At 34.4% G+C, this 20,099-nt stretch overlaps 1 protein-coding gene across 3 annotated transcripts in view; it reads left to right on the plus strand.

Annotated features, from left to right (window-relative positions):
* Positions 1 to 20,099, plus strand: part of LOC150098886 (non-selective voltage-gated ion channel VDAC2-like) — a 98,952-nt gene that overhangs the window by 12,549 nt on the left and 66,304 nt on the right. For all 3 annotated transcript variants that reach the window (XM_090405322.1, XM_090405320.1, XM_090405321.1), the window contains exons 3-4: positions 644 to 778; positions 13,558 to 13,678. In XM_090405322.1, the coding sequence (XP_090261448.1) occupies positions 644 to 778; positions 13,558 to 13,678 (256 nt within the window). The remainder of the gene's footprint in view (positions 1 to 643; positions 779 to 13,557; positions 13,679 to 20,099) is intronic.

A 20,099-nucleotide genomic window follows, 5' to 3' on the forward strand; every position in this document is an offset into this window, starting at 1 on the left:
GTCTCAGTATAATGCTATGCATTAAGGAAAGGGCCACTACTCAGACCGGTTTCGACCTTTATTGAGGTCTCGTCAGTGGGAGCCAGACCCAGAAGTGGTGATACTAAGGCAGAATCAATAGAGAGGTCATATTTACTTATACACGTTGCCAAAAGGTGTACAACATCTTTCTCTAAATCCAAAGTAAATTAATAATAAGGTACACCTTTTGGCAACTCGTATAAGTAAATATGACCTCTCCATTGCTTCTGCCTTAGTATCACCACTTCTGGGTCTGTCTCCCACTGACGAGACCTCAATAAAGGTCGAAACTGGTCTGGGTAGTGGCCCTTCCCTTAATGCATAGCGATATACTTGTCTGCAAGGAGATGTGCTTTGCATTATGGGAGATACTGAGACAAGGAGTCATGAGAGCTTGGTCCACCTTTACTACGAGTTGCCTCAGTCCTGAAGATACTTCAGACACAAACTTTGTTTGTTTACACTTGGGTAAAGGATTAAACTAAATTTATTATAGTCTATCCAAGTGAAAAATAAACTTCCAACATTAATTATTATTATTATCAGTAATAGGGTATAATGTAATTTGTAAAATAAGTTTATTGTTATTAATAAATAGTGAAATTATATAATTTGGTTTTAGCCTTCGGATTTTTGAAATTGGACTATAGGTCAAAATCTGCATCAGGAGTTGAATTTACTGTTAATGGATCATCCAATAATGATACTGGAAGAGTAACTGGATTTCTGGAAACAAAGTACATTGTTCCTGATTTTGGTAAGAGCGAAGTTTTGTGAAAAAGAAATTTCTGTTATACAGAGAGTAGTTGTTTACACGTTATGTTATGCTTTTACTAAAAATGCAATTTTCTGAATTATTTATCTTGCTTACACAGTCAGCTCACACTATAATTAGCATACTATTGTGCCCAAGCATCTTCTGTCACGACTTTGTGCTAGTTTGTTATGCTGAATGAGTTTGTTTAATGGTGCTTGCTATAGTGAGAGTCAGGTGTACTTCTGCTTGTAGTCATAAATTGTTGATTTCACAAGATTTGTGGAAGTTTTAGTCTGCCCTGTGTTTGGAATGATAGAGTAATGATTGTACAGGAGAGCACCACTCTGTGTATGTTTTGGCTCTCCTAAGGTTATTGTGTAGTGGTAACAAAACATCCTGCTGATATTTTTTACTGCAATCCAGAAAACTCAGAACTTGTTAACCATAAAGTCGTGGGGAATTACAAAATGACTTTTTTAGCACTTTAAAAAAGAAATGTTTACCACAATGTGAATTAAACTTGTCAGGAAATTATGTTCTTGTTTAATTCTTTATTCGAGTGTAAACTTAAAAAGGTTGCACGTACAACATCTTCACAACTAGGCTACTTGTATATAGTTGCTGATGACTTCACATCAATTACCTTAGTATCCCATAATGCAAAGCCTACATCCATTTGGATGTGTATAGTGCTGTGTTATGGGAAGGATTTCAACCTTTATTGATGTCTCATCAGTTGTAGCCAGACTACAAGATATATCAAGGTTAAATTAATGCATTAATTCACGAATTTCATGTGTATGAATGAATTAATATGTTCATGTTGAATTAATATACAGGAATACCTTGTATAACGCGGTTTTGAACAACATGGGTTTTGGTCTAACACGGTTTTTATTATTACATTTATCATTATTACACTAACATTGTCAACACTGACTGGCGACTCCCGGGTGCCGCAAGTGACAGTCAAGAGCCACTTTTATGCAATAGTTATTTGATTGGTTCTCACATAGACATGTTCTTTCCCCGTGGCATTTTATTATTTACGTTAATATTAGTATTTAATATTTTTTTATTATTTAAGTATGAGTGAAAAGAGACAAAACAAAGAAGACACTTTGGGAGTAACAAAAAAATGCAAGTGGTTGACATTAGAGAAGAAACTTGAAATTATAAAATTTCACGAGAATGGAGCTTTGTTTGCTAAAATAGCATGTGAGAATTCAATGAATGATTCATCTGTACGAACAATTATTCAGAGCAAAGAAAAGATTAAACAACATGGAATGAGCACCGCTTCTTATATGTCAAAAGTGATTATGAGAAATCGATCTTCTTCTAAAATGGAAAATATGGAATGCCTTCTAATGATCTGGATTGAAGATTGTAATCAGAAAAAGATTCCTTTGAGTCAAATGATAATCCAGGCAAAAGCAACAAGTCTATATGACAAAATAAAAGAAAAAAAGCGAAAATGAAGGATGTACAACTAGTGAAACTTTTATATCAAGTCGCAGGTGGTTCTACAATTTCAAAAAGCATATGGGACTCCATAACGTAAGAATCCGAGGTGAAAGCACAAGTGCTGACACTAAAACTGCAGAATTATTTCCCAATGAATTGAAGGAGCTTATTGAGAAGGAAGGCTGCACAGATGATCAAATTTTTAACGCTGACGAGACTGGCTTGTTCTGGAAAAGAATGCCATCACGCACATTTCTAGCAGAGAAGGAAAAAACACAAGCTGGGTATAAAGTGTCAAAAGACTGATTGACACTTTTACTAGGAGGTAATGCATCAGGTGATTTAAAATTGAAGCCACTGTTAGTGTACAGAGCGGAAAACCCAAGAGCTCTTAAGGGCTTCACAAAGAACAATTTACCTGTTCATTGGTGTTCGAATAAAAAAAGCGTTGGTGACTCATGGAATTTTCGAAGACTGGGTTAAAACTTGTTTTTGCCCTGAAGTTAAAAGCTATTGTAAAAAGAATGATATTCCTTTCAAAATTTTGCTTTTATTAGACAATGCGCCAGGTCATCCAACTCTATTGACTGACTTAGATGAAAATGTCAAGATTCATTTTTTCCCTCCAAACACAACATCAATTCTGCAGCTGATGGATCAAGGTGTTATCTTCACTTTCAAGACTTACTATTTAAGACAAACTTTTGCTCAGGCTATTAAAGCTGCAGCAGAAGAAGATTCTTGGACTTTGAGTGAATTTTGGAAGAAATTTAACATAAAAGATGCCATTCAAAATATTTATGAATCTTGGCAAGAGGTGACTCAAAGCAACATGAGAGCCGTATGGCATAATATCTTGCTGCATTGTTCAAAGGACTTTGTTGCCTTTGCAACACAGAAAGAGGAAATCTCAACAGAAATTGTGCAGATGGGCAAAGATCTTGGTTTTACAAGTTTAGATTGTAACAATGTGAACGAATGTATTGATTCTCATTCAAATGATATGGATGATGAAACCCTTTTGGAGTTGGAACAACAATGAGCCTATGAAGTAGAAGAAGATGAAGATGACCCCATTGATGTCATGGTTGAAGAATTTTCCTTTGCTGACCTTTCAACATTTGTGAGAAAAATCAACGAAGCTTTCGACTTTCTCATAAATGCCGACCCGAATTTGGAAAGAAGCATCAAAGTGAGACAAAGTCTCAATAATGGCATCAAATGCTAGAGAGATCTAGTACTTGAAGAGAAAAAGAAGACAAGGATGGTTTAACAAACACTAAAAGACTATTTTAGTAAAAAGTAAATTACTGTATGCTAAAATTGAAGCAATATTTGTTTTGTTTCTACAAATTTTATATCAGTTTAAAAGGATTTTATTTGTTATTTAGTTAATAAAAATACTTTTTTTTTTCATTTTTAAACATTTTTATTATCCTAAATTTTTGTAATAAACAAATTAAATTGAAAACCTTTATAAATAGTCCTCGAACAATGCAGTTTTGCATAGTGCGGGTGCTTCTTGAAACTAATTAACTGCTCTATACAAGGTATTCCTGTATATGGGAAATATGGCTTGTGCATTAATCAATTTTCTTAAATATCTCCTCTGGGTTTGTCTCCCATCGATGATACCTCAATAAAGGTTGAAACTGGTATGGATGGTGACCTTTCCCATAAACTCTTGTTTAATCCTTTATCCAAATGTAGACAAACAAAGTTTGCACATGAAGTATCTTCATAACTAGGCTACTTGCATATAGAGGCTGTGGCTTCATATCAAATGTCTTAGTATCCCATGATACAAAGCACACATTCTTTTAGATATGTATAATGCATACATTATACATTTTATGTATAATATATACTGTATTATATATATATATATATATATATATATATATATATATATATATATATATATATATATATATATATATATATATATATATATATATATATTCTTATTATTATTCCTTTCCTCCTCTTTTACCTTGCGGTATTGAGGATTTTCTATTCATTTAACCGCAACGTATCTTGAGGATAAGGTGGTAGCCCTATGCTTCCTGGTGTATCTTATGTCTGTAGATGTGTGTGTACAGGTTGGTTTGCCTGTTCTGGGGGATGAAAAAAAACCCTACCTCCATATTGAGACCAGCTAACTCACCTTTAACCGAAAGAGACCAGATAAAGGTTTCTCACATCACTGACAGGAATCAAACCCAAGTCTTTCCGACTAAAGGGCTTTGTCTATACTGACTGACGCTCACATATACACACACACACACACACTATATATTATACTACATTACTACATCATCATCATATTCCTGCCATGTACCCTCAAGGGGTGTACAGGATATGATAGTACTACATGAAAAATTTACATCATTACTAACTTCCTATCTACAATTTTCCTCCAAATCAGTCTGTTACTTGTCAAGACTCCAACCTTATCAGATCTTATATTTCTATCGTCTAAAGCACTTTGTACCGTATCAATCCACCTATATCTTGGTCTTCCTCTGGGTCATTTTGCTGCCAACCTGGCAGAGAACACTTGTTTTGCTAATCTTTCTTCGCCCATTCTGTTTAAGTGACCATACAACCTGAGATTAGCTCTGCTAACGTATTCCTGGATGTTGAAAATGTCAGGTTCTTTCCTAATATCCTCGTTTTTAATATGATATTGCCATTGATGCCATCTGTTCACGCCTATAATCTTTCTCAAGACTCTCATATCTGCGGTCTCTAGTCTTTGGTCAAGTGTTTTACTTCTGACCCAGCTCTCAGATCCATAACTTAAAACTGCTTTGAACACTTTCTTGTATACAGCTAATTTATTGTTCTGACTAATTTCTCTCTTATTCCATATGAATTTATTCAATTGACCTCCTACCACACCAGCTTTGCTGATTCTGTTGTCAATTTCTATATTTAATGTACCATCTTCAGTAAAAATCGTGCCTAAGTAGCTGAAATGTTTCACTTGTTCCACAGGTTCTCCATTCGTAACACAGTTGACATTTTCAATGATTCTGCCTATTTTCATCGTCTTTGTCTTTTTATTGCTGACCTTCATACCATATCTATTACAACAGCTATTCAATTTAGTCAGAGAATCTCGCAGACTTGTAGCAGATTTATTTAGAAGTATAACATCATCCGCATAAGCAAAGAGCTGACATTAACATCTCCAATTTTGATATCATGTTTAATACCACTTTCCTTCATAATGTGATCCATATAGATAATGAATAACAGAGGGGATAATGTACATCCTTGTCTCACACCAGATTTAACATTAAACCATCTTCCTGTTCTTCAATTCTTCAATTCTATACTGACTTACAACTCAAATAAAGACTGAGTATTGCTTGATATAATGCCCCATTGACACCATATAACTGTAGCGTATTGAATAGCTTCTCTCTTGGCAGCTTGTCATATGACTTTTCCAAATCGACAAAACTTAAATACAGATCTCTGTTATATTCCCATGCTTTCTTGACTATCTGTCGTAAAGTGAAGATCTCATCCTGACAGCCTCTATTTGGCCTGAATCCAGCTTGTTCTTCACCAAACTTTTCTTCCACAATTCTTCTCAACCGTTTCTCAAGTATACTTGCATAGATCTTGCCAGGAACACTCAGTAGGGAAATACCTCTGTAATTCTCACATTCAGTTTTATTTCCCTTTTTATATATGGGTACTATGAGAGCTCTACTTCAATCATCGGGAATTCGTCCCTCTGTCCAGGCTTTCTGAACTATGCAGTGTAGCCACTGTAAGACTCTTATACCACCATACTTCAGCATTTCTGGTCAAATATCATCTACTCCTGCTGCCTTTCCACATTTCAAGCCTTTGATGGCTTTTTCTACTTCAAGTATGGATATGTATTCCTGACTGCATGCCTGGTCAGTGTTTTTTTATCACTGTGCTGTCATCACTGCTTGTTTCATTTAGCAGTTTTTCAAAGTAATTACTCCATACTTCAAGGATATCTTTTTCTCCTGTTTTCATTTCACCTTTATCATCTCTAATTCCTTTTACAGCACTCTTTCCTCCATTCCTAAGCTTCTTCAACAACCTCCAGAATATTTTGCCACCTTCTTGATATTTATTTTCTATATTCTTGCCAAAGTCCTCCCATGACTTTTGTTTAGCTAGTTTTACACACTGTTTAGCTTTCTTACATTTGTCTCTGTATTCTGTAAGAGTAAAAGCTGACTTATTTGCCAAGAACTTTTGATATGCTTTCTTCTTTTCCTTCACTGCCTCTTTAACTTCCTGTGTCCACCAGGGAGTTCTGATTTTTTTATCCTTGCACACAACCTCACCACATGCCTCTCTGGCAGAATCAATCAATGTTTCCTTCAGAGTTTGCCACTGAATCTCCAAGGTTTGAGTCCTGTTCTCAAACTCTTTCATTTTCTTTTCAATAATATTTCTGTATTTTAGTCTACAGTTCACATCTGAGAGCTGCTCAACTTTTATTCGCTTTAAAACTTTCTTACATGTTATTCTTTTCAATATGAAATTCAATTTTATCCTGCTCCAGACTAAATAGTGATCACTTCCAATTTCAAATCCTCTGTACACTCTGGTCTTGCACCAGGGAGAAAACATCACTATGAACAATAACATAGTCAATGAGACTTTTCTTATTCCTTGCCTCTTCTCTCCATGTGAATTTGTGCACATTTTTATGTTGGAACATGGTGTTAGTAATAACCAGTCCATGTCCTGAGCAGAAATCCAACAGATATTTGCCATTATTATTAGCTTTGCTCTTTTCTCCAAATTTTCCCTAAATATTTTTGTATGTCTGACAATCATTTCCTACTCTGCTGGTTAGATCCCCAACAAGGACCAACTTTTCCTTTTTCATTGTGTCAGTTGCTTTTTCTAAAGCCTCAAAAAATTCCTCCACTTCTACCTTAGTAGAACCTTCTGTAGGACCATAGGTACAAATAAGTCTCATTGTCCAGTTCCCCATTCTCATATTTGCCCACATTACTCTACTTGAGACTGCCTGCCATTCAAGAAGATTAGCCTCGTATTTTGTGTTGAATACTATGGCTACTCCTTCTTTTCCTTGATTGTTGTTGCCTGAATATAACATTTTGTATTTATTGCTTAGAAAGATCTCACCAGTTTTTGTCTTTTTTGTTTCAGTCACCCCTATTATGTCGATCTGGTAGTTATCTAATTCCTCAGCTAGCTCCATTTCTTTGCCATTCAGGCTTCTTATGTTGATAGTACCAATCTTTAACTCTCGTGATGTCGAGTTGGGGTTTGTTTTCGGATTTGTTCCAGTAGCTGACTTTTCGCTGTTCGGCATGGTTCCCCGGTGAAAACAACTGGGGCCTTGTTTAACCGGGGGAAGCCCCAGCCGCCATGAAATTTTGTCATGTCGTACCATCATTTTTTATTTTGGTTTAACCAATAAGCATACAATTTGGTCGGCTAAATCCCAAATTACCAGCCCATCCTCGTTTGTTCAGCATCCAAGTAGATACCCAACAGGGTGCACCACGAGAAGGTGAGGATTGGACATTAGGTCAAAGCCCTGGTCGGTTCTCCGCATTCCTTTAAAGGCTATGTGGAGGTCTCCTCCCAGTTATATAGCTTTGACCCTTAAGCACCCCTATATTATACTACATTATATGTGTAATATATATGTATACGTGTGTAATGCTATGCATTCATTCATGCAATTCAGATATGTATAATGGATAGCATTATACATGTCTGAATTGTACATTATAAATGGAAGGCACATGCCATCTCCACTGAGCTACACAGTCACTCATTTAAAAATATTAAATACTAAAAAATAAAAAAATAATAATTTGCTGTAGTAGGAATTTATGTATTTCACCTTAGCAGTTGAGTAGAAGAACAGTGAATGATTTTTTTAGTCACCAGAGATTGTAGACATTTGCTTAAGATTTCTTGCCTATGGAAAAGCACTTTAGGAAAATAGATGTTTTAAGCTCTTATATAGTCTTGATTATTCGAAAAACTTTGTGAAGGTTGACATGCAGAGAATCAATCTACGTTGCATACATCTGGAGAATGTATTTTATGATAAAAAGTAGTAGAATAGAGAACAGTCTGCTGTGAATATAGGCTCATGCAGACTGTTTATTTATTTATTTATTTTTTTTGAATTATGACTCTTTTCTAGAATAGATTTAATTCTGGGATGAGTAAGGTTGAGATTTTGAAGAAATATTTGTACACCTTGATCAGCTTGTTTCCAAATGGTGAAAAACGTGAACTTACTGGCTTCCAAAAGATGGTTTTAATATGAATAATACAATATTTGTGGGACCTTCAACTTATTTATAGAGTTATTATTCTAGGTGAAATATTCTGAAATAAAAACACATTTAATCATCATTAATAAATTCCTGACCATCTGTCCTTCACGCAGAGCCTCCATAGCTCAGGCAGTATAGACGAAGCTCTTTGGTCAGAAAGACCGGGGTTAGATTTCCATCTATGATGTGAGGAACCTTTACATGATCTGTTTCAACTAAAGGGGGATTAACCAGGTCTCATACGGAGGTTGAGGGTTTTCCCTCGTGGTAACTTGGGTTTTTCATCCCTCAAAACAGCCAAACCAGTCCCGTGAACACACACACACAGCTACAGTTATAAATATACTATGACAAGGAAGGCAACGGGAAACCACCTTGCTCATAATCATCTCCCTAGTATGGTAGTATATAGCCACCCCCACCAGCCATATATGGCTGAGGGAATAGGAATCCCTTACACAGTATGCAGAATATTATGATAGTACTACATGAAAAAGTTGCATCATTATTAACTTTTATCAGCAATTTTCACCCAAATTAATCTGTTATCTGTCAACACTCCAATATTATTAGATCTTGTATTTCTGTTTTCTAAGGCATTTCTCTCGACATCAATCACACCTAGATCCTTGAGCTTTGAATCTTTTTCCAGTCATCCTGGAAAAGAACACTTATTTTGTTAGTCCTCCCTCTCCCATTCCATTTAAGTGACCACACTATCACAGATGCTCTGCTAACACATTTCTTAAATGCACAATGAGCCGTTCTTTCCTGATATCTTCTTTTTTAATATGGTACTGCCATTGATGCCATCTCTTTGCTCTATTAATCTTCCTCAGAACTCTCATCTCTGGTCTTCAGTCTTTGATCAACCAAATGCTTTATTTCTTTCCCAGCTCTTAGATCCATAAGTTAAAATTGGTTTAAACGCTGTCTTGCATACAGCTAGTTTAGTGTTTTGACAAATTTCTCTCTTATTCCATATAAATTTATTCACTTGATTTGCTACCATACCAGCTTTTCTAATTCTGTTGTTTATTTTTATATTTAATTTGCCATCTTTGCTAAAAATTGTGCCTAAATAGCTGAAATGTTTTACTTGTTTTATAAGTTCTCCATTCAGGATGCAGCTGATGTTTTCAGTGTTTCTGCCTGTTACTGTTGTTTGTCTTTTTATTGCAGATTTTCATACCAAATGAAAATTACAGCAGTTATTCAATTAGTCAGGGAATCCTGAAGATTTTAATTGGATTTATTTAGAGTATAACATCATCTGCATAAAGTAAAGGGCTGAGATTAACATCTCCAGTTTTTATCACTAGTTAATGTCACTTTTTATCATAATGTGGTACATATAGATGGTAAATAACATCATCATCATTAATGGTGCACGTTATCTCCATAGATAATGTGGAAATAATGTGCACCCTTGTCTCACACTTGATCAAACTATCTTCCTGAACCTCTTTCAGTTCTAACTGCTGACTTATAAATCAAATATATGTATTTCTTGATAAAACATACCATTTACACCATATAACTGTAGCATATCAAATTAAAACTTCTAACAGCAAAATGTAATCTTTGTTATATTCCTATGATTTCTTAGCATTTGTCTGAAATTGAAAATCTGATTCTGGCAACCTCTCTCTCTGGTCTGAAGCCAGCTTGTTCTTCTTCAAGCTTACCTTCCACAATATTCTTAGTCTTTTCTCAAGTATACTTGCATAAATCTTACTGGCACACTTAGTAGAAAAACTCCACTGTAATTTTCATATTCAGTTTTATTTCCCTTTTTATAGATAGGTACTATGAGTGCTCTACTCCAGTCATTTGGAATTTGACTCTCTGACCAGGTCTTTTGAATTATGCAGTGTAACCATTAACCCTTTTATACCTCCACCTGTGTGAGTATTTCTTGGTGAATATCACATACTTAGCTGCTTTTCCACATTTCAGATTTTTGAATGTCTCTTTCTACCTCAAGTATATATATATATATATTCCTGATTGCATTCCTGTTGAGTGTTTTCTACCACTAAACTGGCACTGCTTATTTCATTTGGCAATCTTTTAAAATAATCACTTCAGACATCTCGAATAGTTTTATCTTCAGTTTTTATATCACCTTTATTATCTCAGATTTCTTTTACAGTACTCTTTTCTCCATTTCTGAATTTTTTTTTTTAATAATATCCAGAATAGTTCGAGAGAGAGATTAAAGTATTGAGACCACGTTTATTAAATGCAAACAGGATACATGAAAACCCGACAAGTTTCATTAGTTGTATGACTTACATCATCAGGGGCATTGGTGTATTAAAAAAGTTAAACATTAACTAACAAAGATTAAATTCATAGTCCATTAGATGTTTCTAACAATAACATTTGAAAAAATTTAAACATTCTTTACTGAATGTTTGTTGGAACATTGTTATTTGTTGTCATGTTCTGTGCTTCACATGTATTATGTCCGAGATCTGAGGAAGTTAGATTTTTTATGAATGCCAACCACACTTGGTGTAATATCAAACCTTGGTTTTTGTTGCATTATGTAAGAATTCTAAGCATTTTTGCTGCTCCTTGAATTTCCTTGTGATTCAGTTTTTATCAATGTATGACATGATCATTTTTTCCCAAAGTACTTTATGGCCAGTGGAAGTTGTGTGAAAAGCTAGGCCTGATTTGTTTTCTCTTCTTTTTTCTATTTCTTTTTTATGTTCTGCCGTATGGATTTCTCCTGACCTTCCCGTCTGGCCTACGTAACAAATGCTACAAGAACAATAGATTTGATAGACCCCTAGTTTTTTTATGGGATGGTGCAAAGGTTTCGGTGGATGTAGGAATCTTGATATTTTTTCTAAAGGGAGAAAAGCTACTTTTAAGTTGTACTTGCGAAGCAATGTCGCTAATCTGTCTGTGACATTTTAGATGTATGGTAGTGAGATTGCATTCTTGAAATCTTGTTTTTCTACGTTGGTTGTGGGAGCTGTGTTCAGGACTTTCTTGATATTTGTTTTGTATGTTCTTATCAAAGTCTTCCCATGACTTTTGTTTAGCTAATTTTACACAGTGCTTCACTTTCTTATATTTTTCTCTGTATTCCCTATTTTCTTTGGAGAACAGAAAGTAAAACATTTCAACAATTTTTGCAATGATGGCAAATTAAATATGGAAATAGACGACATCATTGGGAAAGCTAGTATGATAGGAAGTCAAGTGAATAAATTTATATGAAATAAGAGAGAAATTAGTCAAAACACTAAACTAGCTGTATATAAGACAATGTTCAAACCAGTTTTAACCTATGGATCTGAGAGCTATATTAGAAATAAAACATTGATCAGAGACTAGATGCCACAGATCTGAGAACTCTGAGTAACAGTAAGAAGTGGATAGATGAGTCAATGGCAATATCATAATGAAAATGAGAATATTATAAGGAACTTGATGTTGTTAGCATTGAGGAAGGTGTTAGGAGAGCTAATCTCAGATGATGTGGTCACTTAAATGGAATGGGAGAGGAAAGGTTAGCAAAACAAGTGATTTTTGACAGAATGGCAGGAAAAATAGACAGAATCCTCTCATTGTTTTGAGAAGTTTCATGATCTACTCTATCAGATTTTTTTTTCTTTTCAAAGTTGATTAGCATTAAGTTTTCATTTTGGCTGCTATGTGAATTATGTTCTAATTAAATGTAAATTGTCTTATATTGATCTTCCTATTACAGTAGGTTTGAGTAGTGACTAGTAATGGCATACAGCATGGGTTTCAGTGGTTTGCATTTATTTTGGAAAATATTTTTCAGTCTGGTCATGAGATGACTAAAAATTCCGTGGATACAATAAAATAAATTTACATGAGATTGTCTGGTTTTAATTTTTTGCATATTTATACCATTGACACTTCAGTGTATTTGTTACCGCTAAAGTGCAGAAATCAGTTATTCTGCAGATTAACTAGGGTGATCCGTTAACGTGCGGAAAATTGTTTCTTTTCTCAAATTACCTAGGTAATCTGCAAATTACCTACTAGGCACTCGTTAAAGTGAAAATAAGATCTTTGCTGGAACAACAGCAATGTTTCTGTACACTTAAATTAACATAATGTTATTTATTTATTTTTCGATATCTAAAGAATCAAGTTAATACAATCAAACAATCAACAAATTAGTTGATAGAATCAATCATCAACCAATTAAAAAACTATAATACAAAGAATCAAACGGTTTAAAATATTATTACAATTAAGGAAATGAATTTGCAAAGCATATGACACTGGCTAAACCAAACTAAAAGTGGAGGGAGAGGGGGGAAGGAGTAGGGAAAGGAAATGAGAGAAACAAACTTTTGAACTTTAACGATACGGAAGCCGTTAATGTGCACATTACCTAGGTAAAATACGGAAAACTCTTGATTCCGCACGTTAATGGAGCAAATCAGTTAATCTGCAGATTAGCTAGGTGATGTGCACATTAACAGCTTTTGAGCTTTAGCGGTAACATATTCATAAACATTTATGCGAGTTTAATATTGCAACAATTCATACTCAAATTATTCTGATCTTTGTAACAGATGCAACATTGATATAGTGGGGATAATATACTGTATTCTTTTAAGATTGTAATAATTAAGCTGTTACATCATGTTTGCCATATCTACAATGACAAACATGATGTTTATCATTGTGGATACATAGCAAAATACCTAAAAATTAACTGCTCACTGATAGTGCTTGACTTTTACCCTTAAAAGATATTTAGCATCTTTTGTATTAGTATATCTGATAAGAAATATTTCATGTATTTTAATATATGTTATAAATAATAATCATTGTTATTAATAGCATATGATATTAGAATATAATACTTTAATATGTGCTTATAATATTAAAAATTATGTAGTGCATTACAGTTATTTTCAATTATTAGTGTGCTTGAAATAAGTATGAATCTGAATTTTTATTATTTTTTCCTCTTAGGAATAACGTTTAAAGAAACATGGAATACAGATAACATTTTAAAAACAGTTATATCTGTAGAAGATCAGATTGCAAAGGGGGTGTCACTAACTTGTGATACATCCTTTTGCCCACAAAGTGGGTATGTATTAGTGTTATAATTGTTACATTTTTCATAATGTTAATTGAAAGTTTAATATTTGGCATTTTGCTTATCATAATCATTAAGAATTTTGGCTCATTTATTTTCTGTTTTATATTCAGTGATAGATATTCATATATCATCTGCATATATGTGAGAATGGTTTATTGGTATATACCTAGTGTTGTGTCCCAATTTACGACTTCTACTCTAATCTTACAAATTCCTTTTATCTATATTCTTCTAACTTCTATGCCCGAGATTTTATCGAAACTTATACCAATATCTAAGTTATTGCTCCCCGTAGTACCCCTGATATTTGTATTTATACTGCGCCTTTTGGGATATTTAGTTTAGGATATTACATACATAAACAAGGAGAAAGAACTCGAATATATCTGAAAGTGTAACTATTGCAGTCGTGACACTTAACTCGATTCTCAACTTAAATTATCTGCGTGACTAAGTACAATATTTTCAAGTGGTTATCAACTGCACCATTTATGTTGTCATGAATAGGGAGAAAGTCAATCTCGAATATATCTCTTAGTATTTAAATATTATTGCAGTCGTGACTCTTAATCTCTTTCCTCAACATTAAATTTTCCGGGTGATTAGGTACGATGATTTTAAGCGGTGCATTGGATTAGCAACATCAGACAACTCTTTTATCATTGAACAAAAGGTTTATTAAGTTTCTAAACATGGTACAATTCAAATACTAAACAAACCAAAATACTTATAGACTAACATTAAATCATTACAAGCAATATGGCTATTTGCGTTTATGCCACCATACACATTAATTCATAAATTCACCTGATGTGAACAAATTAGATCAATTCACACTATCTGATTATTCATACTGAAGTAGATTAACAAATCATTCACTGCTAACACATACTTGTGACATTTCAATTATTTTATACATTACATTAGGCATTCAATTCTTAGGATACGTAATTACTTAATTCACACTATTCCATTATACCGTTATTTGTACTAACACACAATTATGTTATTTAAATATCTTGTGCAATATAATGGACATGCAAAATTACCTTAGGACTCTTAACTATTCACAAATCTTTAACACTAGTCAATCTACACATAACACATTCTATCATATACTGAAGTCCTAGTATAACTTCAACAGTTCTGTATTGGAATCACGATATTTTTCACAGACAAATTTCTAGCTAACATAGGTTATGATTTACAGTACCTTTCTTGAGCTCTTCGTATGGGCCTTTATTCTTTTCCAAACAAACCTCTGTTATAACTTCTCATAACTCTGGAATACTTTAACACACATATATTTGCTCTACTATCAGCAACGAGGACATCGATCTCTTTACAGCTTTCTGCTTTTCGTAGTTATCACTAGCGTCGAAACGAAGAAGATCCCTCCTTTTCTAGGACTCTATGGCAATTTTTTCTTTGCTTCCTACTCAGGAAAACGGGAATCGAAATCCCGCTCACTTTCGTTTCCGTGTTGTGACGAGGAGATATCACCCCTGTCGCCACTCAGGAAAACCCCGTGAACTCCACCAGAACCAAAACCAAACCCCAAGGCCAAAAGCGACTATCCAAAAAGAGAGTCCTCCCCAGGGGGTTACCAACCCTTTTATAGCTACTCCCTAACGGCACCTTTTCTTACTTCCTTTCTCCTCCTTCTACTTGTATTTTAATCATCGACCAATTAGGGTGGCGTTTTCTCGCCAAACGTCATTTGATCAGCAAGCCCGTTCTCAATGTTTCAATCCGGGGATCGGCCCTAAGCAATAGCTTTGCTTTTCTTGTGCTAGCCTGACTTAATTCCCTTTTAAACTTTTTCTATGAATTCTACTTAATAACTTAATCTCTCACATAACGTATTTTATGACTCACCCCTTTCTACTTATTTACTTAACTCTCTCAATTTTAATCATATTACAATATTAATCTATACTTTCCTTTGTTAGCTACTTATTTAGTTAGAATTCCTTATTTTAAGTCATATTACAATATTAATACATTCCTTCCTTTATCAGCTACTTTAACAACAACCCTTACGTTTTATACATATTACTGGATGCAAGAAGTTTTCCATTAAATAATTCATTTTTTTATGCAGGGGTTTTAATTTATGATATTTATTCTTCATGTTACACCATGATGGCTGAGAATACTATATTCCTAAGATATCAGGTGTAACACTAGAAATAGCCAATTTAGATATCAAAATGTTATCTTGATAGCAGTTTTCTAGGTTTTTCTTCCAAGTTGACCTCCTGTTTTGTGTTGCCATTTTATATTTGTTGTGCAAATTTCTTTTGTATTACCAGTTCATTTTCAACATTTTAAGAACTGAGGTAGTCTTATGCAAATTGTATAAGATGAAACTGTTACTTGAATAAAGACACACTTGAGGAAGATTGTTATAGTATATACCTGGAATATCAGAAATTGAAATAATTTCATTTGCTGTGTAAAACTTATCAACATGAAATTTTGTATTTATAATCAATATTCAAGTTGACTGGATTTTTTATTTTATTTTAGTACTGGTTTGTTATGAAATAACATGATTAATTTATAAAAATTGAAATTTTAATTAAAGATGAATATTGCATGTTATAATTATTCCATCATTATAAATAGTGAATCATGGTGATGAAGACATTTGAGTTGAACTTTGTCCAGTAAAATATTCTTCATTTAATGTTCATTCAGCTAATATTATTGCAAATAATATGAAGAACATAATACTATTTACCATCATAATGTTCATCATTCTCTCACTTTAATACAGCAGACCAAAAACAAAATAGTTCATACCATCCTTAATATTTTTTTTTCCTATTTCATAAGGAAGAATTATTACTTTGTACTTATTTTCTAAATTTCAACTATTAGAAGAGTGATTAAAGAAACATATGATAGAGATAAATAGATCAAAAGGAATGCTGAGGACCTACTGGGGTTTCTTATCTAATGTCCAATTCTCACCTTCATGTAGTGTGTCCCATTAGTATCCACTAGGTACTGAATTAACAAGAATGGGCTGGCAATTTGAGACTTAGCCAACCAAATTGTACTCTCCTTAATTGAAACTACACGTGATGGCACAACATGAGATTTCATGCTGGCTGGGATGTCATCTAGTTAAACAACAATCCCCTTGCTGTTTTCATTGCGGAACTAGGTCAAACAGTGAAAAGTCAGCTACTGAAACAAACTCCAACTCAACATCTATAAGAACAACAACAAACCAAATTCAGCATTGCCATCTGTTCACGCATATAATCTTTCTCAGGACTCTCATATCTGCGGTCTCTAGTCTTTGGTCAAGTGTTTTACTTCTGACCCAGCTCTCAGATCCATAAGTTAAAACTGGTTTGAACACTGTCTTGTATACAGCTAATTTAGTGTTCCGACTAATTTCTCTCTTATTTCATATGAATTTATTCAATTGACTTCCCACCATACCAGCTTTGCTGATTCTGTTGTCTATTTCTATATTTAATTTACCATCTTCAGTAAAAATCGTGCCAAAGTAGCTGAAATGTTTTACTTGTTCCACAGGTTCTCCATTCACAACACAGTTGACATTTTCAATGACTCTGTCTATTTTCATTGTCTTTGTCTTTTTATTGCTGACCTTCATACCATATCTATTACAACAGCTATTCAATTTAGTCAGAGAATCTCGCAGACTTGTAGCAGATTTATTTAGAAGTATAACATCACCCGCATAAGCAAAGAGCTGACATTAACATCTCCAATTTTGATATCATGTTTAATACCACTTTCCTTCATAATGTGATCCATATAGATAATGAATAACAGAGGGGATAATGTACATCCTTGTCTCGCACCAGATTTAACATTAAACCATCTTCCTGTTCTTCAATTCTTCAATTGAGTTGTAAGTCAGCAGTTAGCTGCTGACTTACAACTCAAATAAAGACTAAGTATTGCTTGATATAATGCCCCATTGACACCATATAACTGTAGGGTATTGAATAGCTTCTCTCTTGGCACCTTGTCATATGCATTTTCCAAATCGTCAAAACTCAAATACAGATCTTTGTTATATTTCCATGCTTTCTCCACTATTTGTCGTAAAGTAAAGATCTTATCCTGACAGCGTCTATTTAGTCTGAATCCGGCTTGTTCTTCACCAAGCTTTCCTTCCACAATTCTTCTCAATCGTTTCTCAAGTATACTTGCATAGATCTTGCCAGGAACACTCAGTAGTGAAATACCTCTGTAATTCTCACATTCAGTTTTATTTCCTGTTTTATATATGGGTACTATGAGAACTCTACTCCAATCATCGGGAATTCATCCCTCTGTCCAGGCTTTTTGAACTATGCAGTGCAGCCACTGTAAGACTCTTATACCACCATACTTCAGCATTTCTGGTCGAATATCATCTACTCCTGCTGCCTTTCCACATTTCAAGCCTTTGATGGCTTTTTCTATTTCAAGTATGGATATGTATTCCTGACTGCATGCCTGGTCAGTTTTTTTAACACTGTGCTGTCATCACTGCTTGTTTCATTTAGCAGTTTTTTAAAGTAATTACTCCATACTTCAAGGATATCTTTTTCTTCCATTTTCATGTCACCTTTATCATCTCTAACTCCTTTTACAGCACTCTTTCCTCCATTCCTAAGCTTCTTCAACAACCTCCAGAATATTTTGCCACCTTCTTGATATTTATTTTCTATATTCTTGCCAAAGTCCTCCCATGACTTTTGTTTAGCTAGTTTTACACAGTGTTTAGCATTCTTGCATTTGTCTCTGTATTCTCTAAGAGCACAAGCTGACTTATTTGACAGGAACTTTTGATATGCTTTCTTCTTTTCCTTCACTGCCTCTTTAACTTCCTGTGTCCGCCAGGGAGTTCTGATTTTTTTTATCCTTGCAGACAACCTCACCACATGCCTCTCTGACAGAATCAATCAATATTTTCTTCAGAGTTTGCCACTGAATCTCCAAGGTTTGAATCCTGTTCTCAAACTCTTTCATTTTTTCTTCAATAATCTTTGTGTATTTTAGTCTACAGTTCACATCTGAGAGCTACTCAACTTTTATTCGCTTTAAAACTTTCTTACATGTTATTCTTTTCAATATGAAATTCAATTTTATCCTGCTCAAGACTAAATAGTGATCACTTCCAATTTCAAATCCTCTGTACACTCTGGTCCTGCACCAGGGAGAAAACATCACTATGAACAATAACATAGTCAATGAGACTTTTCTTATTCCTTGTCTCTTCTCTCCGTGTGAATTTGTGCACATTTTTATGTTGGAACATGGTGTTAATAATAACCAGTCCATGTCCTGAGCAGAAACCCAACAGGTATTTGCCATTATTATTAACTTTGCTCTTTTCTCCAAATTTTCCGTAAATATTTTTGTATGTCTGACAATCATTTCCTACTCTGCTGGTTAGATCCCCAACAAGGACCAACTTTTCCTTTTTCATTGTGTCAGTTGCTTTTTCTAAAGCCTCAAAAAATTCCTCCACTTCTACCTTAGTAGAACCTTCTGTGGGACCATAGGCACAAATAAGTCTCATTGTCCAGTTCCCCATTCTGATATTTGCCCACATCACTCTAGTTGAGATTGCCTGCCATTCAAGAAGATTAGCTTTCTATTTGGTGTTGAATACTATGGCTACTCCTTCTTTTCCTTGATTGTCATTGCCTGAATATAACATTTTGTATTTATTGCTCAGAAAGAGCCAGTTTTGGTCTTTTTTGTTTCAGTCACCCCTATTATGTCGATCTGGTAGTTATCTAATTCCTCAGCTAGCTCCATTTTTTTGCCATTCAGGCTTCTTATGTTGATAGTACCAATCTTTAACTCTGATGATGTTGATGAGAGTTTATTTTTCGCTTGGTTAGACTATAATAAGTTTAGTTTAATCCTTTATCAAAGTGTGAGCAAACAAAGTTTGTGCCTGAAAGTATCTTCAGGACTGGGGTAAGGTAGTGCAACAACAGGCAACTCGTTGCAAAGGTGGAGAAAGCTCTCTCATCACTCCTATCTCAATATCTCCCATAATGCAAAGCACATCTCCTTGCAGATATGTGTAATGCTATGCATTAAGGCAAGGGCCACTACCCATACCGGTTTCAACCTTTATTGAGGTCTCGTCAGTGGGAGCCAGGCCCAGTAGTTCAGATACAAAGGTAGAAGCAATGAGTGGTCATCCTAACCTATAGGAGTTGCCAAAGGGTGTGCCACCTTATTATTAAATTACTCCGGATTCAGAGAAAGATGTTGAGAGTTTATTTTTCACTTGGTTAGACTATAATAAGTTTAGTTTAATCCTTTATCCAAGTGTGAGCAAACAAAGTTTGCACCTGAAAGTATCTTCAGGACTGGGGTAAGGTAGTGCAACACCAGCCAACTCGTTGCAAAG

Source organism: Typopeltis vanoorti, chromosome 15 (assembly GCF_054136105.1).
Source record: "Typopeltis vanoorti isolate ZY-2024b chromosome 15, IOZ_Tvanoo_1.0, whole genome shotgun sequence".
Lineage (NCBI taxonomy): Eukaryota > Metazoa > Arthropoda > Arachnida > Uropygi > Thelyphonidae > Typopeltis > Typopeltis vanoorti.